This window comes from Xiphophorus couchianus, chromosome 11, assembly GCF_001444195.1.
Source record: "Xiphophorus couchianus chromosome 11, X_couchianus-1.0, whole genome shotgun sequence".
NCBI classification, from domain to species: domain Eukaryota; kingdom Metazoa; phylum Chordata; class Actinopteri; order Cyprinodontiformes; family Poeciliidae; genus Xiphophorus; species Xiphophorus couchianus.
Window position 1 is genome coordinate 15,868,834 of NC_040238.1, and position 27,853 is coordinate 15,896,686.

The 27,853-nt window shown below is 39.8% G+C and overlaps 2 protein-coding genes across 4 annotated transcripts in view; both read right to left on the reverse strand.

Moving 5' to 3' along the window:
* The window catches only part of igsf9bb (immunoglobulin superfamily, member 9Bb), a 103,437-nt gene extending 77,041 nt beyond the window's left edge, over nucleotides 1-26,396 (reverse strand). For 2 of the 3 annotated variants that reach the window (XM_028031923.1, XM_028031922.1), the window contains exon 1: nucleotides 26,106-26,395. In XM_028031923.1, coding sequence (XP_027887724.1) covers nucleotides 26,106-26,169 — 64 coding nt within the window. In that variant the 5' untranslated portion in view covers nucleotides 26,170-26,395. Of the gene's footprint in view, nucleotides 1-26,105 lie in introns of all 3 variants that reach the window. The other variant, XM_028031924.1, reaches the window with a different exon arrangement.
* Nucleotides 17,191-19,448, reverse strand: LOC114153390 (general transcription factor II-I repeat domain-containing protein 2B-like). Its single transcript, XM_028031925.1, has 2 exons — nucleotides 17,428-19,448; nucleotides 17,191-17,302 (listed from the first exon to the last, which is right to left on the reverse strand). Exons 1-2 carry the CDS (start codon nucleotides 19,241-19,243, stop codon nucleotides 17,286-17,288), a joined length of 1,833 nt encoding a protein of 610 aa, XP_027887726.1. The 5' UTR covers nucleotides 19,244-19,448; the 3' UTR covers nucleotides 17,191-17,285.
* Nucleotides 26,397-27,853: the final 1,457 nt, after the last annotated feature.

Consider the following 27,853-nt stretch of genomic DNA (forward strand, 5'->3'; position numbering starts at 1 on the left):
ATTACTTGGAATTCAAAGGGTATCTTTCCAGGGTGTGGTAGCATCTGATCCTCCTTGTGTACGAGGAGTGGAGCAGAGAGACGTCGTGCTGCAGCAGGCAGAATATATTACTGTCAGATAAAGTGAAAAATTATTCAATTGTATAAAAAAATATTTACTAGCTCAAATCTCTGTGAAAAGAAAGATTAGCCAGTTACCCCATAATGCAGCCATTAGCAAAATCTTAATTAATCAGCTTCTTCTTCATGACCTACATCTGCTGGAGATGAAGCTAATCATCTGTGACCTGACATTCCTAAGTCAAGACTCAGATTTTAGCATCACTGCTAAAATGCTGTTCAGAGACCATTTATTCAACTTTAGGAGCCGAGAGGTTCTTAAAATTGAGGTTCTGAAATTTTCCACATCACTCCATACATTTTGACCTCAGCTAGATGATATTTTTCTTGGCATTGGTATGGAGTTTGAAATTTACGGGGTGGAAATTCTAGCAGCAGCAAACTATAAGCTAGCACAATATGTTGCCATGATGAGGTCATACGCGTCGCCTGACGCCAGCATGGCGATCCCTGCTTCAGGTTCTCAGTGAGTGAATGCTTCCAGGCCTCATGTCGATGGATGGGCTGTCACTGATGCCGCCTCACCCCGGACCTTAATGCGCTGGCACCATGGTAACAAACCGTCATGACCTTTCTGTTCATGTTTTCTGAGAACTACCGCACTCTTTTAAGATAAATAATGAGGAATTCCCTGAATTCTTGATCTGCCCCTGAAGACTTCATACTGAACTGACTGCATGACAATGAGGGGAAAAAAGGCAGAATAAGGATGTCCTTTGCAAGGTCTTGATGAAGAATGCTTTAGTTATTTTAGCGGCAGCAACGCTGTTTCTGCCTGCAGTGAAGGGCATTTTTGGATTTTATGCTAATCATGGTAACAGCGATGAAAAAATATGTGGAGTTAGACAATCTGAGTAAATAACCACTGCTGCACCACTGGAGACACAATATTCCAAAGGTGTTTCTGGAACATGTCACCGTAAAGAAATAGCTAAACTTCAAGATTGCACAACATGTAGTTCTCAAGGGACGAGGTCAGAACTAAAGCGCTGGGATGTGAAGCCCCATGCTATTAGACACCATGCAGGCGATTGAAGACCGAACTGCAGCATCAAAGTTCCTCTTCCCAGAAACTTATGGGGGACATCATGAGGAATTGTTGGAGTAGTTCGACACACACACCCCTTACCATCCCTCCTCATTTGCATGCAGAATTGGGTACGCAAGTACATAAGTGAGCATTTTTGCGTGCGCATGTGTTTGCGCAGTTCCCCAATTTATCATGTCTCTTCAGAAAACATGGACAGGTTTTGTTTTTTTACCAGCCAGTTTGATCTTCCAAACCTCAGTACAGCGATGGCGTACTGTGGCAGCTGTTGCAGTCTTGTTTTTATTGTGAAAAGCTCAATTCTCTGGTGTGCATGACGCATTACTGAATAAGAGCATAAGGTCTGATTCATTACTAAACCCTATTTTTTAAGGATTCTCCTTTCAGATTCCATCTGAAAAAAGAAAGAAAATCTTTTTAAAACCAACCCCACACCATACCAGTTAAACCATGTAAGTTAGGATTCAGCAAAAAAAAAAAAAAAAAAATTTAGAAGATCAACATTGTTTAGATTAGTTAATGAGAATAATTTTTGATAAAATGTAGATATTTTTTCTTTCACAGATGACCTGTGACCCCTTGAACTCTGGGCCTCATTTTGAGAGATCTACTCAAAATACAAGAACTACTAGGTTTATTTGAGTTGAGAAGATCTTCTAGATCTAAATATCAACACCTATGTTACTGAGAATTATTAAATTAAGATGGAAAACACTGAAAATGTTTTTTTTAAACCCATCTGCCTAGAAGATGTATTTTATGATGTGAAAGTATAATTGTAATCCAAAACATTTAGCAAATCACAGTCCGGGATCTGACCATTTACTGTGTCAAAATGCAAAAAAGGCAAAGCACAGAAGTTTTGTAGTGGTATTATTCAAGTCCAGTCCTCAAGAGCTACCACCCTGCAACTTTTACATCCACTCACGTCACCTAACAACAATCGTTTTGTGAAAGAAGAGTCAAAGTACTGCAAACAAAAAGCCCTCTGTTCACTCTGTGCTTCACCATGGTAATCAGACTTTATAAATAACATGGGGCAATTTCTCAGGAGCCCACTGGGCCGTTTGGATGAGTGACACATTCATCGAACCATCAGAGCCAATAGCATCTGGCTCTGATGGGTCACGTAGCGAACATCATTCAATTACAGCAAGGGAAATGCATTTTCTCTAAAGCAAGAAAATATGGCGTCATAATTTTCTACACGGCATCCAGGAGACCCGAAAGAGCCAAAAAGCAGTCAGGAGTCACTTCAGTGTGACCCAGAAACAATGGATTACAGGAGAGGAAATATTTGCTCTAACACAGATGATGACAGCGAAACAGCAAGAGCAGGACTACATTTCATTAGGACTAAACAGGAGTGCTCCATCTTCTGCACTTGAAGCACTTGTACCTTGTACTTATACCTGATATCTTAATTTTGCCTTGAAGTGTCTTTTGAGGACAGCAAAGTGTTTTTGAGCCTCTTACCTCCTGCTGATCAGCTGAAATTTAGGTCAGATGGCAGATCAGCGGATACTCGAGTTCAGGAATCCCCACAAAGGAGCATGGATGATTCAGTGGCTGCAGAGGAGTTTTTATGTTCATTAAACTGATGACTGAACAAGCCTCGTTTCTATCAAATGGGGCTTGGAGTCTTTAACAGCCTTCTCCCTGCATAGTGAATGAAGTTACTGTGTTGCTTTGCCATGTGTGTGTTTACTCATTATATAAATAAAATGCATAGTTAGAATCTTGATGTGACTGACTTATTAATACAGGTGGATGATATGGACTTAAAACTGTATCGTGATAAAATATGGTATTCTTTGTGATAGCGATAAGTGACAATAAAAACAACTTGCGCCTTTTTTTTCAGTCACAGCAATCAAAGAGCGACAGCAGAGCACCGTATTTTAGATTCATTGTGTAAGTATACTGACATTTACATTTGCAGCATCTAGCAGATGTTCCCAGTCAGAGTGCCGGATTCAGCAAACATTGCTTTGTGTTTTTCATGAAGACAGATACTTTGTCAGAAATCAGATGTTTGCCTAATGTTTTACCTTCACTTGTCAGGGGAGAAAGAAATGCAGCAATGAAGAATGAAAACACTCAGTTTCCCTCGGCACATTTAAAGTAGGAAACGATGTCATCGCATCTACATAAACACACACACATCTCGGTCTAAACTGAACATTTGTTCGGTGTAAAAAAACAGAACTGCTGGAGCGTGATTGATCATTTTAAAAAAAATTTCAGTAGTAATGTGTGAGCAAAAAAGATAAGAAACTTAGCGGATATGTTTTAGGAAAAGCATCGCTGTGAAAATCTGACACAGAACATTATGTCTAATTGACCCAGAAGTTACAAACTATCAGACCTGGAGCATTGTATCTAATAATAACTATCCAATAGTCTTGATTTCAAATCGACCAAAATAATCAGAACAGTTGTTTTTTTTCCCCCACAATTGAGCTGCTTTACAAGAGGTTGAGCAGTATTCCTCAATGACAACTCGTATCATTCTTAAAGAATGATATTCATTGTACAGGACATCTGAAAACAGTGGCAATGTTTTACAGTAATTGATTGTGCAGTATGCATATTGTTTCTGTTTTAATTTTATTTATTTATTTATTTTATTACAAAGGCAAAAAAAGGAAAGAGATGTTGAGGTTTGACGGTGGCTGGAAGAACCTTATTACTGGACATGATTTGGATCCAAACAGTTTCCATTTAATTTCAGTAGAAATGATAAAAGTGTGTAGGTTTTCTGCCAAAGATTAAGGATAACATTCGGTCTCCTTGCAGGGCAGGAACAACTTTGAGGTTTTCAACAAAATGCCACATTCATTGATTTCATTCAGGATTTGCTTAATCCTTGTATGAAAACTTAGAAATTAGGTCAACGGAAAGACATGTGCCAACTTTAATGCAGAAATTACTAAACATGCATCTCCCCAGGTGAGATTACTGAGTACTGACTCCTACCAAATATAGGAGATAAATGCTGTTTTTCTCTGCGGAATGATGTCCATTGAACAGTGTAAGCAGCTTTCAGTAAAACCAGGATGTTACCCTAATTATGTCTTTATTTAAATATGACAACTCTATCCTGCATCAAGAAGATACACACACACACACTTCCTATTCCCATCTCTCCGAAAACCTCTCATATTTCTGCTCACCTCTGCAATCTCCACATTAATCAGATGCTAAACCATGTATTCTCCACATGTCTTAATAGTTTTTAGCAGTTTCAGTGAATTACTGAACCTCTTCACTGAGAGCTCATGTTTGTCTAAAACCTTTTGGCTGGACGACATTGATATGACCTTCTGAACGGAGGACTAAGAACAGTTCATGTCAGCAGAATGCAAGGTAAGTTGTTACCCGACACCTTGAAGCCATCCATAGAGGCCGCCATGTTGATCAGTCAGCATGATCCTTACGGGGCAATCAAGCGCTATGGATACCACCCTGAGAAAATGTACCAAATGTATTGGGAGTAAAGATGCTTTATAGCCGTTTTACATAATCCAAGAACATATCTCCAAAAGTTAGACCTTACCCAACTGTCATCTTCAAAATATACTAATTATAAATCTTTAGTGTAAATAAAAACACAGTATCCAGCCTCAAAGCTTAATTTGATCAAAATGGCGATTTAAGTGTCGTGTCCATCACATCGTCACTGTTGCTATTTTTTTATTTTTATCATTCCTCTCATATTACCTGGGAGTAAAACACAGAAGCAATTTACAAGCCAGTGGAGCAAAGATGAAGAACCGCAGAGATAATCTTTACCATTTCCCTGGTAAAATTATATGGTATTTAGAGCTGGGGTTTTACACATTAATTTTGATTAATTAATTGAATAGATTTTAATGGATTAAAACTTTTGTTGTTTTTACATACGAAAGTCCCAAGTCGGAACCTTTGTATTCGTTTCTGGTACACCCATAAGTAGCGACACCCGCGAAGAACTCTGATGGATGACCGCGGGTCAGACGACCAGTGTTTGCTTCCAAAACTGATGAGACACTGGAGAAGACAATAGTAGTGTGCAATCAGTGCAAAAAGCAGTTTGCGTATTAGCAAAGCTATTCAAGCCTAAAATCGCATCTCAATGCCAAACATGTTGCAGCAGCACAGACGTTCTCCGCACTAACGTCAGAATCCACAGTCCACTTTCCCTGAAACACTCAAAAAATGAAGGACTATCATAGCACTTTGGTTGAATAGCGCAAATAACAGATTAAAAACAATAGATGTCTTTGTTGTTGAGCTCATATGTCTATTTTTTCAATAATTTAGAGGCAATAAGGGTTTCTGAATTTTTATTTTATTTTTATATTTATTTCAATCAAGTCCAATCACTAGTTGTGTTACTTTGTAGAAGTATTAATAACGCTTGACGTCTTTCTCATCATCTCAAGTTACCACAAACCTCATTACAATTTATTGAAAATTTATGTGAAAGACCAACACAAAGTAGGGCCTAAATGTGAAGTAGAAAGAGAAGAGTGCATGGTGTGTCCTTTCATAAATGACTCAGTACCCCTTTTTCTGATACCCTTAAGTAAAATCCAGAGTAACAACTCTGAACCTCTCAAAGCATAATAGTCCTCCTAAACTCAGTGGGTAGTAGCACAGAGCATTAATCAGTAAAGCAACCTGGAGCAGCTGCAGAGAGTCAAAGCTAAGGTGGAAGCATCTGCTTCATTATTCGGCCATAAATCTGGCCTTTATCGATGAGTCGTAAGAACAAGCTATTTGTTGAAACAAAGCTAAAGCTACTACACTTTTTAAGTGGAAATTTAAACACGTGTGTCTTGAAATTTCCACCATGTCTTGTACATTGGGCAGGATAAGTTCCTAATTACTGGTCCACACAAGGATTTTTCTCCGATTTTTAAGCTTTGCCAACATGCAACCCCTTCACGACGGGTGTTGGGGTGTTAAGCTTAAAACTTGAGTTTAATTTAAAACAGCACAGATCAGGCTATGATCCGATATATTAAGACTCAATTCCATGAATGATTAATGAGTGTGGAGAGTCTGCATGTAGGAAGCTGACTGTGCTGCATCACTGGGCCAGGCTGTAAAATGAGACTGGAGAGAAAGCCAGCCAGCTCGGGGAAGTGGGCTGAGAAGAAGGAGAGGGGAGGGAAGGGAGTAGGCGTATGGCATACAGTAGTGAGAGAATGTATATAAAACCCCACAGGGAAACCAAGATGTATGTTAGCAGGAAGTCAATATCAAAACCAAACTGCTGCACTAAAAACCTTCTGAAAGAAAATAGAAGACCTTAGATTTCAGACACCCTACATCTGAAAGTACCACTAAGAACTACCAGAACAGGCAGCACCAGAAACATTACAAAATCTGTGTCCTTTGAAAACTAGAGTCTCTAAGCAAATCAGGAAAACACTGACAAATTACAGCAGAGACTTTCCTTTGAGAATAATGGGTAAGTCTGACTGCAGAAGCTTTCTGGAGGCTGAATTCATTAGCGTTATCCACAGACAGCATCTGCATTATTGCATTGTCATAGTAACAATGTGACAAGACGGATAAATAAAATAGGCTTATGAAAGACCACAATCCTGACACTGAGTGGCTGAGTGGCCTTAAGATGTGGGTATTATGGAGCAAAGTAGGAGGTGCAACCGTACAATAAACAAAAGGCTTTGGTCCAAAGATGGAGCTTGTAGCCTTATTAAAGTCTCTGTGTTCTTGAACAGTGGCTAATATAAGCTTTCCTAAAGCAGTGATTGACAGAGTGTGGTTACCACAATAAACTCAAAGAAGCTTTGAGAAGAACAACGAAAGATGTAAAGGTTTCTGATATTTTAGAATACGCTAGGAAATGTCGAATAAGTCTCACTCATTGAAATGTGTTGGGTTTGCCTGTGACAGAAACATCCAGCAGGATTAGTTTAGTCCAAGAGACACACATCATATAGTCAGATGAGGTTACATTTGGATACAGACGATTAATGGAACGAAGGGATGTTGGGTTATTGGTCTGTAATGAGAAAACCCATCCGAGCTGTTCAGAGTAAAAGTTTTAAAAACTCCAAACAGTATCTGTGGTGGTTTATGGGTCTATTAGTGTCCATGCTATTGCTGACTTTTATATGTCAGGATTTTAAGAGTCATCTATTCTCAAAAGGTCCAAGGTTATTTCAGCAGGACACAGCTGGATTAGGAAAATACTTTGTATCTGGTGGATAGCGATATAGCCTCAACCTGATAATAGAATAAAAATATGTGCCCAGAGATATGTCTGGAAAAACTCCAATCATTCCACAGGACTAATTAAACAATGGATGTGCTTCTCTCATCTTTTACCTGCCAAGCATAATTGTTCCTACAAGTTGATATAGAAACCTTGAGTAATTACTGAGATCAGATTGAGGTTTCTCTGACAAAGATGAATTCGGTCTTTGAATTACACTGTATGGTGCGGAGTGTTGCCGAGATGGCAACGTTGATCTCTAAAGTTACAGGACACTAGATGAGATATAAAGGGTTCTGTTGCCACCATATCAAGCTTCAAAGTCTTAGTTCAAGGCAACGTTTAAATTAAATTTAATTACATTATTCTCAGCACTTGGAAAAATCTGAAGTGCCTAAATAGAAAAATGCTGGAGTCATGCTTGACTTAATGTGAAAGGTCTGTTGAGGGTGTATAAAAACAGCTTCTTCATGAAAACATTCCACCAAATGTCAAGGCAAAACTGTTCAACCGCATCTCAGTAATAAAGAACAAGTTTTTACTTCACCTGTTCTGATGCTTGTTTACACACTTTGAAAATCATCCAGTCACATGGCAGAGCAACTCAACGTATTTCGGCACCCAGGCATGGTGAAGACAACATGCTAAAGTTCAAACTAGACCTGAATGGGACGTAAAGTCTCTCAGTGGGGAAATTCAGGTGTACCAGCAGCAACACAGCTAACAAGCAAATATTCAGAGGACCTTCAGACCTGTCGATCACCAACATTGTCTGAATGTTCAGTCACTGTGGGAAAAAAATGATTTTGCTATGATTTTATTTAATCAGTTGTTATATCGTTAAAATGTGCATCCCAGCTATTATTTTTCACTAAATCGCTTGTCTTGTTAGATAGGGTCGCGTCTCTGACGTTGGGCTGCGGACGTTCAGTGAATGTCGGCTGAACATTTGCTGGATGTTTCCTAGATGTGAGCTGACCGTCCAGAGACAACGTCCACCGAACAGTTAATGGTGTTTCATTTTGATGTTCAGCAAACATCGGCTGCAAACGTTCACTGGACGCTCATGGCAACCAGCGTTCATGGAACAGTCATTACTGGTTTGGAACATGCAAGACGATGTATGTAGATTCATACCAACACAATAACAAACAAAAAAACAGTATGTAAGAGTAAGACTGTACAATCTTAACTCTTAAGGGGAGGGGACAGTGTGACACATCACAAAATATCTCTTACCAACAATATTTTCCATCATCTTGACAAACCCAGCAGCAAATTAGTTCACTGACCCAAAGTGGAGGTTAAGGGTTGCCAGTTCACTGTCAGTCACCTCTCCTTAGGCCAAATATCAGACTGATTGGCATCTATAGGTTGTATGAAGTGTTTTGTCTACTCTGAGCAACAGTAATGCTACTTGAGGAGTAGCAGGAAACCTTCCCACTCATCTCATTCACTGCCTGTACCCACTTTGTCACAAGGAGGTGCAGAATGCAACATCCAGAACAATACAATACTTTTTTTTTTTAAAGAAGCATTAGCAATTACATAGATTTTTCTTCTATGGTAAAATGACACTGTTATGCAAGGAAATATAAACACAATGGGTCAAGATGAAGAAAGAAAGAGATAAATAGATTACAAATAAATTACAGTTGGACAGGAAAAACAGCAGACATGTATGGAGGGAATCTCCAGAGATCCCCTGTGAACACACCAGGATGTTGTGTTCACAACTTGGCAACAACTCCAAGAATGACATCATGTCAAGGATCAGCAGGTAACACTGCTTTAACATCCAAGTGGACAACAGAGACTCACAACCAACAGTCCAATGTTTGGGTATATTCTGCACCAGGTCATTTCGTCTTCACTCCATTCATTTTGACAACCATCAAGCCACTGAGGTCTGAGTTATAAATTGCTCTTCCGACCTGTAAACCCACAAAGTAATCCCACTTAAACAAGAGAAAACCTAACGTATAAAAAGCAATTACAGAATCAAGTTGTCTGGCTCAGCCTGCAGTACTGTAGGCTTTAAGTTTCTACTGAAATCAGTCTGATTCAGGGTGAGTAAGAAATGCAGATACATTGCTTTATTATTTCCTCACGGTGGCTGTACACTGTTTGACTGATAGGATTATGTAACCATGAGGAGACTTCCATTTCCAAAGCAGACACATGAGATGAGCTGAACTGGAACAACTCAAAGTTGGAAGAAGAGTGAGCGCTCAACATTGTGATTTCTATTATTTTTGAAGGATGTAAACTGTTAGAAAATAGGTCAACAAAAATAAAGTACCAGTAACATCTAAATAAAACTTTTTTAAAAAGTTACAAGTCTGTCAACACAAGGCTTAACGTTGTCCTTTGACAGTCCAGAAATATGTTTGAAACCAGGCAACAAAAGTCTTTTTAAACTAACAAACTACTAACTGGTAGGGTTGCAAAAATCATAAACAATTAGACACAATCGATACTAAAACATAAATTATTCAAAAATACTCCTTTGTGTAAAAATCTCCCCAAGTTGTGCCCATTTTCTAACACAAACACTCAGCGCTTCCTGTCACTTCGGCGCCTCAACTGAACAATTACCAAATATAGAAGTCCTGTAAACAGCATGTTGCTTTCTTAAACTGACAAAAAAAGCACAAATTTTGTTCAGAGATGTTTTACCTATGAGGCAGGCAAACAGGCAGCCCAGATGCTAGCTGTGCTAATGCCAATAACAGAAACTCTGATGCCAAACAAGGTCAGAAAAGCTCCTGTTTCTGCAACAGTGAAGTAGTAAAGGCTCCCACATACTTGGGTGTACTGTGCATGCTATGCATCTGTGAGTCCGTGAACAGTTGAGATTTCATAATCAAGTGTACCAGTTGTAGTACTTTATGTCCCATAATGCAAATGGATACAGCTAGTTGGGCACCTAGCCCCGTTTCTCCACAAGGACAGCCCGAACACCTGCTAGTGCAGTGGTTCCCAAAGATTTTCTGGGCAGTTTACTGTGCGACAGTGAGTAACAGGTACACAGTTGTAAAAATGCAGGTCTGCGAGGATGTATCAAGCAGACATTCACATTGAGCCGGCCTGATAGAGTGAAGCACGCTGAAGTAAGTGAAAGTCTTTGAACTTATGGACAACACACGCTAATGCTTTCTCTTTAAATATTAGCTTTACGCATATTTGGTTGCTCAGCAGTTCCCATGCGTTTCCCAAGTTCTGAGTCCACACCACACAATGCTCCATGCTACTGCAGGTACCAGTTGATACATAAAAGGACATAGAGTAGTACCCTTTAGCTGATAACTGTGGTGGGATTTTCTACTGACTGTCCAGCATAAACAACAAAACATAAATCTGAACAGGTGATCCACTGCCATATTTATGTGCAGAGTCATTTAGTTTTTAACAGCAGAGATCAGATCAATGGAAAGGTCACAGTCAGGCACTCCTAATGAAAAGCTGAAAATATCCCAACACTGTGTGAGTGTATGTGGGCGTGCGCGGGCGTGTGTGTGTGTGAAAATACTTGCAGGACTGAGAGCCTGTCTTTTCTTGGTCAGCAGCTTTGTTTTTGCCATCAGCCACCCACTTCACTTCGACTGCTCATTAAGTGATTAGACTGGAGGAATCATCAAAAAATTGGAACACAAAAAAGTTTGTGGGAAACAAATTAATTAAGTAGCTGGGCTACATACCAGTTCGCTTTTCTACACCCAGTTTATCCCTGAATACACATGCTAGGAGTTGGAAGACAGGACCAACACATCACAAGGGGAAGTTTGAGGCCTAGAATAGCTTTTTTTTTTTTTTTTTAAATGCTCCGAATGAAAACACAATTTTATCCTAAAACTAATGAATCAAATTATTTACCATATTTTCCAGACTATAGAGCGCACCTCACTATAAGCCACACCCACAAAGTAAAAAAAAAATAAAATAAAAAAAATTAAAACCTGGAAACTTACATATATAAGCCGCTGGTCTCTCCGCTGCTCTCGGTTTTCCACCTGAATAAATCTGCTATTAAGGACGCAGCCCTGCGTCTCCAACGCGGAACCATAGATAGCTGCACGTAAACTCACGCCGAGTTTACGTGCAGCGGCGTTTATCGAGCTGTACTACCAGATCGATAACCTTCAACTTAAAAGCTGCATCATATGAACTTCTTCGTGTTGTGTCCTTGATGAGGAGGTATGAGTTTGAATAAATTTCTCCATCGTGCCCGCTGCAAGCATGTGCTTGTTCTAAATGAAAATCAGCACTTTCTTCTTTGATTTCCAATTTTGACTTACAATGATTCACTTCCTGCTATAGAGCCCCCTGGTGGTTGAAGAAAAATCCACAGAAAAGCCGCATGGTTCAAAACGTGTGAAAAAAGTAGTCAGAAAAATACGATATTTGTAGAACTGGTTGCTGCTTCTACACTCAGTTATCTCTATATCGACTAATCTATCAGCCAATTTTCTGCGTACCTGGTCTGAAATTTTTTTTAATTGTTTTAAGTTGTGAAAGATGATGTCTGCATTGACCCAAGGTCTGACTGAACACTATAGCAACTAACCTTTTGCCATCTTCTTCTATTGGTCATCTGAACTTTTGCGAAGTGATCCGTCAAATAAACACATCGTACAAACAAGAACAGAGAACCTTATTTCCTTTTTAGTGACACTGATTCACCAACAGCATGACTCACACTTCGGTTTCGCAACAGTCAATAACACGTTAATGAAAAAAAAGCTTATTATTGTAAACTGATAGATAAAAGGAATGATGCAAATGGATACAGCTAGTCCATAAATATGTTTGTTATATTTGAAGCAATTAACATTTGATGAATATTTATTATTATTATTATTATTATCATTGCTAATAATAATAATAATGCAGCATTTCTGGGTTCCCTGCAGAAAAGGGAGCAATAGGATATGGATGATTTGTCTGCTTCAGATTCATATGGGCTCTCAGATCTTTTTCAATCTACTCTGCATTTGATCATCACTTGCTCAAAATCTAAAACGCTCTGACTGACCAAACCTTTAACTGAATAGAGATGCATTCAGAGTGGAAGCGGCTTCTTTTCATTGGCATTGAATGCACTGTGCTCTGTTGTTGAACTTTAACTACAGGGCAGCTAATAGACACCGGATATCTGCAAAACTGTTCCTCACCCAGCACAAAGTACCAGTCAATGTGGAGACGTAGCATGGCTCGTTCCTGAATCATAATTTTTTTTTTCTCCCTTGTCATTTCTTAACCTCTGTTAGTTTTACAAACCTAGTTAAGATTGAAGTTTGAGGGGGGAAAAACTGTGATTAAAAGAAATGGATTCTGACACTTTATCAACCAAAACAGCAGCCAACATTCACAAAGAAGAAGTGTGAAGATCAGTCTCCCCAGTATAGAGATGAAACTAGATTTTTACAGACAAAAAAACAATAAGACAATTATTTTTGTCACTGTCTGTAGTTAAATCAGGCCAAACTTTTCTTATGTTAGGTTAGTCAGAATAACTTAAATTATTTCTATTTGCAGAATTTATTTCTGAGAGTTTTTATAACTTCACAGGGATAATTTGGTTAAAATGTATGACTTGGGTCAAACCTTTTGGGTTTCCACTTGTTGACCTGGTTTAGGTTAACTGACACATTTGAACTAATTGGAAGCACACATTGGATTTTTCTTTAACACTCTGCTTTTTGCTGGTGTGATGAGAATAAGTAAGGCAAGGATATCGGGAAGAGATCTGTTCAGCTGCACAAGTCTGGTTCAACCTTGGGAACAATTTACCGATGCTTGAAGGTGCGGCATTCGTCAGTTCAAACAATTTTATGCAAGTGTAGACATGATGGGAGCGCCCAACCATCATACCACTTAGGAAGACACATTGCTTGTGTTAACGGGTTCTGGTCCAAAATGTGCAGGATGACCCCAGAACAAAAACCAAAGACGTTATGACGATGATGCTGAAGCTGGTGAGGCAGAGTCATTATCCACAGTGAAATGTGTCATGTACTGATTTGTCTGACTGATTTGTAGGCCACCTCTGTCCATTCTTCTTTTAAGAATAATGGACCAGAACTATTGTGAGAAGCTTGAAGAAACCCAAACGTTTTGACCAATACCATTTAAAAAACAATTATCCTAAATCTGCTTAAACTTCTGGATTGTAAGTAAAATGTAATAATCATCATCATCATAAAATGTTTTTGCAAACATTTCAGGTAAAATTGAAATAATTACATTTCTCTGAGAAGAAAAAGAAATTTGGTCTCATTTAACTTGGGCTCTGTCTCTACTTTAGACTTATACTAAACCACGTTTCTGTTGATCTTGATCTTGCTTTCGAGGAAAGCCCAAAGCTCAGATGTTTGGTGTGTTTGACTGGACAGACAGAAGCTTTAGGAAGCTTTAGGACAGAAGCTTTCTTAATCTGGTTGGAAAGTAAAAAACTGGGAAAAAAACACATCTGATCAGGAGTTTTATTAGGACATGCTTACAGTGAACTGGAGCAACATTATGACAGGAGAACATAAGATTCAAATAAACCTCATCTTCATCTTCAACAGACTTAATGTAGTCATACAAATCCAATGAAGCTGTTTCTGAGAGGCCAGAGTAAATGTTCAAACTGCCTTTCTGAAGTTGCTGATGTGTTTCCATAGATACAAGATGTTTTACATTAACACTGCTCAGTCTCTGAAATTATAGCTTCTCTATTACAGGCACTATGGTTGATTTGTTAGCCTCTGAATTTCAAGCAAACTCTACCAGAGTCAGCAAAACCAGGAAAATCCTTATTTAACCAGCCAAACAGAACTTACAGCTATGAATGTGAGACTGTGACAAATCTGGAACCGGTGGCTGATGCTGTTTTTTTGTTCCCCTTGCTGATCCACGACCACACAACTTTACCGGGACAGTACACTCTCTGTCACTTCTAGTTGTCTAATGTATTGAGTCTTCACAGTCTCAAGTGCAGAAAACCATAGAACAAATACAAAATTATATGGACAATAATGAACATTTCAAAACCCTTAGATAAATACACAATCCTAGAATTAAGGGCTGCGTACGTTACTTTAGCCTGAATTCACAGGCTAAATCAGAACCACACTAGAAGCATTAATCTGGACTGTAATACTAAGGGTAGCATCAAGATGCAGATCAAAGCATTTTTTTTATTGTCTGATGTCAGGGTCACCCAGTCCACCCTAAGTTTGCTGTTTGCTTTACAACAGCATGCTTCTGTCTACCTATAAAGAGAGAGTGAAAGATGATGAGAGGAAAATCTGAGAAAACACCCAAAATGCCATGTGGTTTGGCAAATATTACACAAACAAGAAGCCAGCAATAACCCAAGTTAGCTTAGCATACATCAGTCAAAAGAAACAACAAGGTAACATAAGTGTTGAGGCTAACACTTTCCATTTTAGAAAAAGTTTAATTAGGGCTGCACAAAATCATTGCAATTGCTGTAAATATCCCACAGGGCTCACTCTGGATGTCCCTGCACTAGATGGTGGTCCAAATGGAGAAGTTAAGGGTACAAAACTGAAATAAACTAACTTTGTGAGTAAAATGCTCAACACTGGTGAAGCCCACTTGGGAATTTCTGCAATGCTCAACAAAAAACCCCAAATACTTCTCTTTCATCCAATAAGACAAGACAACAGGATTCACTACATGTACTAGGGACACAGTGTGATACATTTTAAATTCAACATGTCAACATGTTTTATCTTTAAGTCAATCATTTAAAGGTAAGAATTACTTTATTGTCACTTACAATCTCTTACTCATTTGGAAATGTGCTTCTGTGATTTTCTCCAGGTTTCATTGTGAGTGAATACTTTCTGTCTCTTTCTCTGGCACTTTTACACCTGCTGTGTTTCCTGCTGAAGAGAAGACAACCGGGACCTGACGCAATAAAAAATAGAGCACAAACTGCTCACGCCTGCTGGACTCGATGGCCGTGTTTGTGTCAGCACATATTTAGTGCTTTGCAAAACTGGTCCATGCACAAGATGAGCGAATTAAGGAGCAAACAGCACAGCTTCATCAAACTGTTCATAAAAGACAGACTCAGTGATCTGTCTGCACATAATCACATAAACAGTAGCTAAAACAGAAAGCATGAGTTTCACAACAAAGCCATTAGCTGATGCAAGTCGTCGTCCAAAGGGAGTGATTCATGCATGATTCCTTCCAAATTTCAGTCGCACTCGAGCAAGAACAGTAAGAAATGAGTCAAGCATGTGCAAGACTTTCAGTGACGATGGTGTGACTGTGCTTGATTGGCCAAACTGGTCTGACCTGAACCCAACAGAGACTCTACGGAGTGTTGTCAACAGGAAGATGATCGACATCAGACCCAACAATCCTGTTTGACACTTCAAGCTATCAAACAGTCTGATCACCTCCGTGCCATGCCGCATTGATGCAGTAATTAATGCAAATGGTCATCCAAGGATTGAGTGAATAAAAGTTAACACACTTTTCAGAAGCCTAATATTTCTGTTTAGAATATCCTCTTTTTTTAATCGATCCGAAGTAATATAATAATTTCCACACTGACTCTGAATTATGGTTTTCCATTATCTACAAAACTAGAAGAAATAAAAGCTTGAAATAGTTCACTTTTTGTGTAATTAATCTATATGATTTATAAGTTCTCCTTTCTGACATTAGCGCTAAAAAAATACTTAACTTTTCACAATATTATATTATTTCGAGATGTACCTACAGTTTCTCTAGCGACTGCTGCAGCACCGTAGAAAACCAACGATCACTGTGAGAGCTTCAAATCACTCTGAGGTCAAAGAATTTGGTTGTTTATTCTACAAGGTTTTGCAGGTTTTACCAACTCAAATGTAAGACTTTTTAAGGCTGCGCAGATACCCTGATTTCAAGTAACATACCTATGTAACTGTAACTAGGTTACTAATCATCAATTTATACGACCGTGGAAAATTTATACTTTTGTACATTTCTGATGTTACCATGACAAACTTCTACTTACTCTGAGGGATTTTATGTGACAGAAAAAATGCAAAGTAGCACATAGAGCTGCACAGGAAGAAAAGTGTATAGTGTTTAGCTTTTTTTTTTTTTCCAAAATAAAAGTCTGAAAAGTGAATGGTGCTTTTCCATTTAGCAAACATGAGTGAATACTTGATAGAATAGCATTTGCTCTGCAGTTACAGCTCCAGACCTTTGACTTGTGCCCAGATGGTCAAGGCTTGACATATAGTTTCATAACCTCACCTTCCTCTAGAACAGGGGTGTCAAACTCATTTTCACCGAGGGCCACATCAGCATAATGGCTGTCCTTAAAGGGCCAGATGTAACTTATAAATGTAACTAAATGTAACTACTCCTTAATGTTAAATAACTCATTATTTATTATAACTTATTCAAGTGACAATTACAGTTGCATAGAAAACATATGTTTGCTTGTTGCTCTAACATAAATCCTTTTAAATTTTGTCAGCTTATGAAAACCCACATAACTCCATTAATGAAGGATCAAACTGTCCAAGTGAATAAAGAAAAATAACAAGTAGTCAAATAGCTTTGAAGACATCCTAAAACTGAGCTGCAAAGAACATGTATGACACATGTAGCATTTTACAAAAAAAGGCTACACACAGCCTTGCATCCAACTGATGGTTTGATGACAACAATTTGCCTGCATACACACATAAGACCTGCAAACACTAAATAATTACAACAGCAGCTATACATAAATACTATATAATCAACTAAAAATACCCAAATGAAGGTTGATTCAGTTCACAACTATATTACTCAAGTTTTTTGGTTAGTCTTTGATGAGGAGATGCTGCCTGTCCTTGAACACACCAAGTGGATTCTCTCTCTACTATCGTTGATCATGTTCTGAAAATGATAAACACAAAACAAAATGCAAGCACAATCATTAAATTGCACACAGTTTAACTGTTCTTCTTCTTGGTTGAATTACATTTTCTTATATTTTAGTTTTCAAAAAAAAAAATGCTAACCTGTGTTTTTCTGACCAGATGTCTGACACCGTTTTTCCTTTGCCAGTGTGTCAATGTCTGGCTTTAGGTCCTGTGCTGAGGCAATGCGTAGAACAGCATGGAGGTTGTCATCCGTGAGGCGTGATCTGTGCTTGTTTTTGTTCAGATTCATTATGGAAAAAAACTGTTCGCACAAATAGGTGCTTCCAAACATGGACAGAACACGGGCAGCATGAAGTCGAAGCTGTGGCATCAAACCAGGGGGCATCAGACGGTAAAAGTCCTGGATTGCAGCATCCTGGAACTTTGCTCTCAGGCCACTGTCGCTTTGAAGCTCAATTAGCTCCATCTGAAGGTGTTGGGGTGCAGTGCAGACATCGGTGGTGAAAGGATTGGCAAAGATGTCAAAGCCTGACTGTTGTGCTCTGAAGTCAGAGAAGCGCCGATCAAACTCAGTCTTTAACCAGCTCAGTTTGGTAGCTAACTGAGCACATGAAAAAGTCTCGGGAAACGAGGTTGACATGCTCTGACAAACAGGAAAGTGGACAAGATTGTCCTGTTTCACTTGCCACATCCATAAGTCCAATTTACGCTGGAAAGCCATGATCGTGTCGGACATCTGCGTGATGACTTGTTTGCATCCCTGCAGCTTCTGATTCAGCTGGGCGAGATGGTCGGTTATGTCACACAGCACAGCAAAGTCACACAGCCACTTTGGATCTGATAGTTCAGACATGAGTTTTCCTTTACTCTGCATAAAAATAGCAATGTCTTCCCTGAGCTCAAAAAATCGCTTGAGGACTTTGCTCCTACTCAGCCACCGCACTTCTGTATGGTACGGCACATCCCCGTGTTCCGAGCCCATCTCCAGCAAAAACTGCTGGAACTGACGGTGGTTCAGGCCCCGCGCCCGAATGAAGTTCACTGTTTTCATGACTGTGGTCACAATGTCCTCCATCCCCAGCACCTTCCCACACAAAGCTTCTTGATGGATAATGCAATGATATGTTATCAGAGGCGTGTGACAGTTCATTTCTTGCATTTTCCTCTTCATTAGTCCAACCAAGCCCACTTTTCCTCCACACATTGCCGGTGCACCGTCTGTAGTTAATCCCACCAAGTTTTCCCACTGCAATGCATTTTTACTTACGGACTTCTCCACCGCATCAAAAATGTCCTGTCCCGTCGTGGTCCCATGCATTGCAGCCACATCCAACAGCTCCTCAGTGATAGAGAGGTCCGACTTTACGCCTCTAATAAAAATTGATAACTGCGCTGTGTCTGTGTTATCTGTACTTTCATCAACAGCTAATGAAAAAGCTGTGTAGCTGCGTGTCTCCTCGGTCAGCTGTGTTGTAAGATTTTCTGCTAGTTCCTTCACTCGGTTCGCGATGGTGTTTCTTGATAAACTGACATTTCTAAAAGTCTGTAACTGGTCGGGACACACCTGCTCACAGACCTTCAGCATGCACTGCTTCAAAAACGCTCCCTCTGAAAAAGACTTGGAAGCGTGGGCGATTTCTTCAGCCACAATGAAGCTAGCTTTCACTGCAGCCTCGTTTTTGGCTGTGGATTTTGTGAACAAACTCTGCTGCAACCGCAGTTTGCCTTTTAATTCTTGGGCAATTTGTTGCTTTTCTTGAAGGCTAGCTTTAGCATACTTAGCTCCGTGTTTGGTGTCAAAATGTCGACGCAGATTGTACTCTTTGACAACCGACACCGCCTCGTAACACAAAAGACATACTGGTCTTTCTCCTTGAAGCACAAACAAGTATTCGCCTTCCCATCTTTCTTGAAACAGTCTTCCGTCTGCATCAACTTTTCTCTTTCTGGACATTTTGGGATCATTATTGATATCTCAATTCCACTTGTTGGCATGGATGTGGAAACACTGCCGCGGCTACCGAGGTAGAAAGGCATTGTGGGAAATGTAGTTTTTGGTCAAAGCACGCTCTTAATTTATTTTTCTGTATTTATTTTTAGATACTCAACACGGACACTCTCGCGGGCCACATAAAATGACGTGGCGGGCCACATCTGGCCCGCGGGCCTTGAGTTTGACACATGTGCTCTAGAACCTCTCTAGAACTTCCTCCCTGACCAGACTGCAGCATTCCTTGGTTTCCATGCTGCTTGTTCACTAAGGTTCTCTAAAAGAACCTTGGAGGTCGGACACAGAACCCAGGAGTTCAAAGAAGTTTGTTAAACTATCATTTATTTAGCAATTGAAGTAAACATGGGTGAATGCACACCACATCTGTAAAAAATAAAATAAAATAAAAAATAGCAACCTCTCTCCCTTCTGCTACTCTACAGCATGTTTTCAACAGTAGAGCTTCTCATGAATCATGAATGCTCTGGCTAGCTAGCATAGCCACCCAAGACAGCAGATAAACGGTTTCCTGTAACGGTAAGTTGTTTCTCTACCATTAACAGATTTAGCAGCATACACACAAGATTGATTGACAAAGATAAACCCCTCCTTCTAGCTCTGATTGTTTTTGGTCTGGAGATGTGCATTAGTCAGCAATAATAACTCAGGGAGGAAGCGGAGGAGATCAATCTGTTCACAGATTATCTGTCTTACGTTACAGCATCACAACATGGCGAAGTTTTAATAATAAAAGTAAAAATAAAATAAAAGTTACATACTGCAGCAGACATAATTTTGATAACTAAAACGGGTCGAGAGTTTGACATTTGCCATTGTCCAGCATCCCACTCGCCTTCCTTCCCCATCCCTCCCGGCAAGCAGTGGCATATGTATTTATCTGGTGACTGCGCGGCATTTATCACACAGCTTAGTCATAATTAGTGCAACTTAGTCTGGGGCACAGAGCCTGTTAGTGGGCATATGTTCAGATCTGGTTAAAGACACAGTGTTCCCCTGAGGGGACGGCTGAATGTGGACATGTGTGCCTGTGAAGCTCTCTGTGGAGCGCACCCTGAGCTTCCATTAACACAACCCACCATGTTCCCTTCCCCGAGTCGCCCACCCATGCTGAGAGAGGCCACTCAAAACCTAGAGAGGAGCGAGTTCACTCAAGTGTACGCAGTAGAAGGGCTGGCGAGGAGCTGGTGCAGACAGAAAGGAGCAAACGGAGTGAGGGAGGGATGGATATCATGAGGGAGAGAAGAAGGGAGAACGTCCGACTCGGGCGTGGGGGTTAGCAGACGAGCCGAGTGTCAGCTGCCAGCTTGAGCGTGCAGTTGGCATCCATACGTGTCTGTATACACACGAATGCACAAACATTTAATGTAGCACAACATAATAACCAAGTATATTAACGTAATACAAGTCGAGCCACAATTTTCGCTCCTCGTGCAAATGTGTTGCTTAAGACAAAAATGTTAAAACAAGCTTTAGGCAAGAAATTGCATAACTTCTGAGTTGAGTAACTGTCATGATTTGGCGGTGAGAGGTGGTGAGGCAGACGCTGTAGACCCAGGTAAGATGAATAGTAGATTTTAATAATGAAACACACAGTCCAGCAACGGGCAGCACGGCCGAGCGGAAGCCAGGGCTCGACGCCGGTAGCAACTGTAAACACGACTGGAACAGGAAAGACAGAACACACATTGGACGAGGACCCGACAAAGAACAGACACACAGGTGGAGTTAAATACACAGGGGGTAATCAAGGAACGAGAAACACCTGGGAGTAATCGAGGGGAAAACAGGACAACACGGAGACACAGAGACACAGAAAACTCTAAATAAACACACAGAAAACACAGAACATGACAGTAACACTTGTCCCTGATACAAACAAATATACCTGCATGCCTGTGAGATGCTGCTCCATCATCTAATCAGTGATGTGAAGAAATCTTTTTCTCCATCTCTCTTGAAGGTGAGCAGTGAAGAGAGATGGAGTGTGTCTTTAACCAGATCTGAAGTTTTGGGGCATTTCTGTAAGTTTGGTGAGATTTGGGTGCTGATTTTCTTTCTGGTCCTCCGTTATCATGTGATTGAGGTCCAAGTCAACACAACATACATGGAGAAGACGATGACTTGTATTAACTATGGCTTGTATAGTTGCCAAGGTTACTGTTGGAAATATTATATGGTCTGCGGACAGTTTTTTTGTTTGGTTCCAATACTAAGCAAGCCTAGTAGACTCGATTACTGCAATGGAATTTTTACTGGATTATCAAAAAAAGCAATAAGGCAGCTCCAGCTTCTCCAGAATGCTGCTGCAAGAGTCCTAACTAAAACAAAAAGAGATCAGCATATCAGTCCAGTTCTAAGATTCCTGCACTGGCTACCTGTTGCTCAAAGAATAGAATTTAAAATCTCCTTAATGGTTTACAAAGCACTTCATAATAGAAACCCAGACTACATTTCTGATCTTCTTCAACCCTATATACCACTCAGACCTTTAAGATCATCAGAATCAAACCTTCTAACTATTCCGAGAGTCAGAACTAAACATGGTGAAGCAGCGTTTAGTTTTTATGCTCCAACACTCTGGAATAAGCTTCCTGCTCACTGTAAGACTGCACCTACCTTGAGTTTATTTAAAACAAGGTTAAAAACCTTCTTATTTGACGTTGCCTACTCTAAAATCTTTGGTTTTTTAAACTATATTCACAATTGTACTGTTTATTTTGTTTATTTTTAATCTGCGTGATTTTGAATTTAATTTTATTATTATCTTCTTGTTGTATGTTGTTTTTAACTTTTTTATACAAGCACTTTGAATTGTCTTTGGCTGAAAGGTGCTATATAAATAAAGTTGCCTTGGAGATCTATGATAAGGAATCCTGAACAACAATCTATTTAGATATATTTTAAACTTAGCCTCATTTCTAGACAAAAGTTGTGATCTGTTAGCAAATTGCTATTATACCCATTCTGTTTCAAGTGTTTCAGAAACCCCTGATCATTCATGGAACTTCTTTCAAAAAATACTAGAAATATTGACTGTGGATTAGCGTTGGGTATGTCTGTGTTGCTGCAACATGTTTAGCATCAAGATGCTATTCTAGGTTTGAGCAGCTTCACTGATAAGCTAACTTTTGTTAGCACAACTTGAACACAACACTAGACTTTAACAGCATCGCATTATGTAATATTTTGAAGCACTCTTAACCCCTAGTGGGCCAAGAGAAGCAACTTTGTCGTTCATAGCTGTTGCTTGCGGATTTCGCTTGTGCGTCAGCTTTACCAGCGTACCAGACACACGCAAATGGAAATGTTGCACTTGTAACATTTTTTATGTAAAAATATATACAGTATATATATACAAATATGTTACTGCATTAACATCTACGTAATTAATTAATTAGCTTTTAGGTTATGGTAATAACTGACTACAGTCAATTGTTAGAATGATAAAAGAGTCAAGGAATTTAGTGAAGCTCAACGATGTAGAATAAAAGATTTTCAAAACCTAAGAATGTCTATTAAAAACATTTCTAATCATCTGAAGACTCCAAGATCATTGGTTCAAACAACTGAACATGAGTTCAAGTTATCCAAATGTGTTAGGTCCTTTTTTGCCAAAGTCTGAAAAAACGACCTAAACTTTAAATCTCAGAGAAATATAAAGAAGCAACTACCGAAGCTCAAGTCTGGAAACTGTTCAAACACCCGCGTTACTGTCCAAGGTGGTTGTGAAGAGAGAGATCCAAAGTCGACATATAGCTCAACCCAACTTTGCAACCATCCATGTGGACAAGCCCAATTCTTTACCACCAGATGAGACAAATGTTGACAAGAAGGACAAGAACAATGAGTGAAGGTGAGGCTCTTAAGCCTAACAACACTTTATCAACTGTCAAGCATAGTGATACATTCAAGATGAGTCTGCAATGATAAGTTCAAAGACACGTTTGAGTCATGACATCGTCTGAACTGGGCTTAAAGAGATAGTAACAATTCTGTATGTAAACTTCTGACTTTGAAAACATTAATAAATAAATAACTGAAATATTCTTTCTCTCATTATTGAGATATTTAAGCAAATAGAAATAATGTAGCAAATTCAAACTGACCTACAAAAGGGGATGTTTGGTCTGATTTAACTTCAGACAGTGAAAAATATTGTTTGCAAATGTCTGGTTTGAGTTTCATATGAAATCTAGTAGTTGTCAAATATTCAGCCAGATATACCAGAATGGGCACAAATCCTATAAAAAGAAGCCTTCAAAGATTATGATTCCTAAATGAGTGTTAGTCAAAACTTAAAGTAAACAAGAGCAGGGATCTCAGGTTTTAAATTCATTTCACACACTGTAGCTGTCAGACAATAAAACTCAGATCTCCATTTTACCTGATGTTTGTTTTCTTGTGAAGATGAATCTATTGATCACTCTTCACATCTGTCAGTTGTTTCCTTGATAAATAACTTTTGAAAGGTGCAAAATGCAACATCTGACTTTGACCAAATAACATGACTTTACATTTAAAACACTTTTTTATTAGTGTTTCCTGAAAAGTTCACATTTTGTCAGAGATTAACCTAAACTGCATCCCAAATGTTCTCAGTTAGGGTTTTTTTCCCCCAGAAGCTACAGTTTGTCAAACATGGCTCTACTTTCCTACATTAGACCACATAGAAGGAGTCTGTCATCTTAACAGGTTGTTGGATTATAATCCCAAACATATTGAACAACAGCCAATGAAACACTTTAAGCAAAGGCTGCAAGATGTTAGAAAAACATGGCATTGCTATATATCAAAATTAATATTTCATCAATACTCTATTTTTTTTCCATCACTGTTATGTCTCCACAACTCTCCCTGAGCTTTTGAATGTTGGTCACTAAGGGTGCATTCACACCAGCCCTGTAAAGTCCACTTTAATCAAACTCTAGTTAACTTGCCTAGAAAGTCCAGTTCATTTGGGGAGGTGTGAATGTGCAGTCTAACTCTAACGCGGACCGAAAACCCCCCACCTTGGTCTCAGTTCGGTTAAAGAGAACTCTGGTGATGTTTGAATGCATGTGGATGCCGAGCGGACCCTAGATCACTCCAAAAGCAGGAAGCAAACACATAGCACAGAGAATAGCATTCTGAGTAAATAAGACCAAAACAATTGTGAGTCTTGCGCTAACGGGGGAAACAGTTTGTAGTATTTTAACAAAAAAAGAAAGAAATCCTACAACCGTTAAAATTTCCTGCCCCTCCGTTTTTAACATTTTGTGAAGAAGGAAATTGTACTCAGTGTCTTCCTAAGAGGTTTTCATGTAATTTCCTTCAGTGGTTCTTGGTGCAGCGCCACCACAGGTGAGGAGGTAAATAGTTTTTTTTTTAAAGGGGTTTGATTCGTTTAACACCATGCAGTTTGAAAGCGAACCGCACCAGCTGAAAATGTAGCGAATGTTGCAATTTTGGTCCCCAATCAAACCGAGACTACTGGACTGTCAGGTGTGAAAACCCCATAAGATCCCTTAGCAGTTGTGGACATAAAAGATTATCAGAGTTCCTCTGACCTGGAAAGCAGAGTTATAAAACCTGACACCTGAAAAATTCAAGTGATGACATTCTTTGCAGTCAGAAACTGGTCTCAGTAGTAATGAGTTGACATGTTGAATGGTATTGAAACAAAATGCAGTCAGCTTTAAACTTTAGCTTACAAGTCATTCATCCATCCATTTTCTGTTCACCCTTGTCCCTAATGGGGTCAGGAGGGTTGCCGGGGCCTATCTCCAGCTATGTTCCGGGCGAGAGGCGGGGTTCACCCTGGACAGGTCGCCAGTCTGTCGCACAAGTCTTCCAATAGTGTTTAATAAAAGTGGCAATTCCAGAAAAATAACTTTAAGCTTACTCTGATTATACAATTATACATTTGCACTGAATATTTGACTAACAACGATGATTTCAGGTGTACCTTCCCTTTTCTGCAAAGTTATATAAAGGACTTAAGGCTTGTGGTAAGTATCACCGAAATGATCTACAAAGTGTATTTAAGAAGTCCAACACAAAAGGAGATTCCTTCTTTTCCTCCAGCCTCGGCAGCAAGCAGCACAGGGTGAACTGCAGGTGGCTTTTCCCTTTTATGAAGCCATCAGGGCAAACCCAATACGGCTGTCAAATCTCCTCAGCCTCACATCCAGCCATTACAAATTACAGGAGTGACAGCAGAGCAGAGTCAGCTGCTCACAGTCACCTCAGTGACCAGGCGCTCCCTCTGGCGGACAGAACAGGTCACGACTCACTTCGACACTTTTACAGGAAGAGGTTAATCAACTCACAGCATTTTAACGACATCCACACCGGCCCACCATACTAATCCCGTTCCTCCTCACGTTTGACGAAATGATCCTGAAGCTGGATGCTGCAGTCCACAAACTGCCGGCAAAACGTGCCGGAGCTAAAATAAAGCGAACTAAAACATCTGGGGAGGATGATGATGTAAAAAAAAAAAAAATTGACTGCAAATTATTTCCATCTGAAGCCAAAAACGTCACATCTCTGGCAGACCTATAAATAAATTAAACCCAACTCCAAGTGAGAAGAAGCAGGTTTCAACGCAAGGTTTGTCACTGCTTATTAAATAAAACTGAACCGGTTCTTTATGTGTCGCCCGGTTCCAGGTGATGAACACATGAACTTACAGACATGCATACGACATTAGAAAAGTTGAAAAACAAGCAAGCGAGAAAATGCTATTTGAAAGGGTGAAAAAAAATGCTGAGCTCAAACTTAAACACAGGACGCCGGTGGATACAGATACTGCACTTCGACTCACCTTGAGCGGCCGTTCCTCGGGTGCTGAATACACTTGCTATCAAAGTGGCCACATACCAAATCATAGTACTATAACCAACCAGAAAATAGCCTCGTCATATCTCAAAGTCCCCCGTTCGGTGAGTCTGTCATTGCCCAGCTGCCCAGGACAAACAGAGATGGGCCGGTATCCTTGTTTCCCCGTTAACCGAGCCCTGGACCCTTCACCATCGGCGGTTTCCCCTCTCTCTTCCCCTCTCCTCCGCTCTCCTCGCGCATCCTGAGACAGATCACCTGCGCCAATGGGACGAGAGCAGGCGGCGCCGCGAGACCGAGAGCAGCCCTTCAGACAGCCGCGGTCCCGCCTCCGCGCTTGTTGCATTGACGCGCGTGAGAGGATTTCAGCCGCTGATTGGTTACCTGTGCTGTCCCTTCCACAGTCGGAGTGGTGCGTTCACTTGATGAAAATAAAAATAGATCAGAAGTTCCAAGCTTCCGATCAAGCAATTGATTCGCGTTTTTTTTTTTGAATGTTTTATCAATTTCATGTGATTAAACATAAAAGAAATTATTTACTTTTGTTTGTGTCATTGTTTCAGCGTGGCCCAAGTCAAAAACAGTATATTTATACCCGTTTTAAAAGGAATATTTACTGATATGTGATTATTATTCGAGCAACATGGCATCTATCATTTCTCATATTTAAAAAACTCTCAAATGTGGCGCTTTACGGCCTTTATAGTCTTTTCCATATCTGAACTGCTCATTGAAATACCTTTCAAAATTATTGGCAAGTACTTTTTTAAAATGCAAAAGCTTGACATTTTTAGTCGCAGGACCTGAACGTAGCCATGCAAAGGGAGCAGTTTCAAGTTGGGTTGGAGTGCGAAGCCGTAGCGGAGCTGCAGTATCATCCTGCGCAATAAGATGAGAGGAATCCTTCAGCCTGTGCATCATCGCGACACGGACTGCAATCAGATCCCTTGTGGAAAAGTGAGACTGTCAAAATATGTACTAGCCTATACGTGACACAAAAAAACAAACCCAAGAAGAGTGACTAAGAGGATTCAGCGTGACTCATCTCTATTGATAGGCTAACTCCGTCAATAACAGGTTAATATTCAACTGAGTCAGCCTGTGTTGCTCAGAGAGCATCCATCCTCTGTCAGAGCCAGGTCTATCCTACGTCCAGGAAGGAGGAGGTTCTGCTGTATGGCGTTAAGTAATCCGTTAAGCATTATTTCGGTTACATTAATACTACAAGCTAAAACTTAAGTTTGCATCAACAGAATAATGTAAACATGAGATGTCCTTAAATAGCAGCTTTGTAACACTAGAGGTACAGGCAGCCTGACATTGTCTGGGGCCAGGATTTTATTTGGGAAAGAAACAAGCCCACAGCATCACAGATCCTCAACCATATAAAGTAGACATAAGGTTGTTTTTTTGGGGGGGGGGGTCAAAGTATTCATCCTCTTGACTCACCAGTGTCTATGGTGGGAAACTTTAGTCTTAAGTTGCAGTCACAATGTTTCTGGCACTATCCTATAGCTTATCTAAAATTATATGAATAAGCCTGAAAAAATGAGAGTATTTTTAAGACATCAAGTCCTGAATTCGCTTGAGTTCTGTGTTACATTAGATGTGTTATCACATCTAATGTGACAACATTAGATGTTGTCACATTAGTACTTCAGTTAAAAACACACAGTCTATGAGTGCCCAGAAAACCATTCAAAAATGGTTATAAGAAAAATTGAGAAAGCCAGT

Excerpts from the sequence above, each read along its gene's own strand:
- LOC114153390 (XM_028031925.1), bottom strand. The coding sequence starts at position 19,243 with ATGTCCAGAAAGAGAAAAGTTGATGCAGACGGAAGACTGTTTCAAGAA.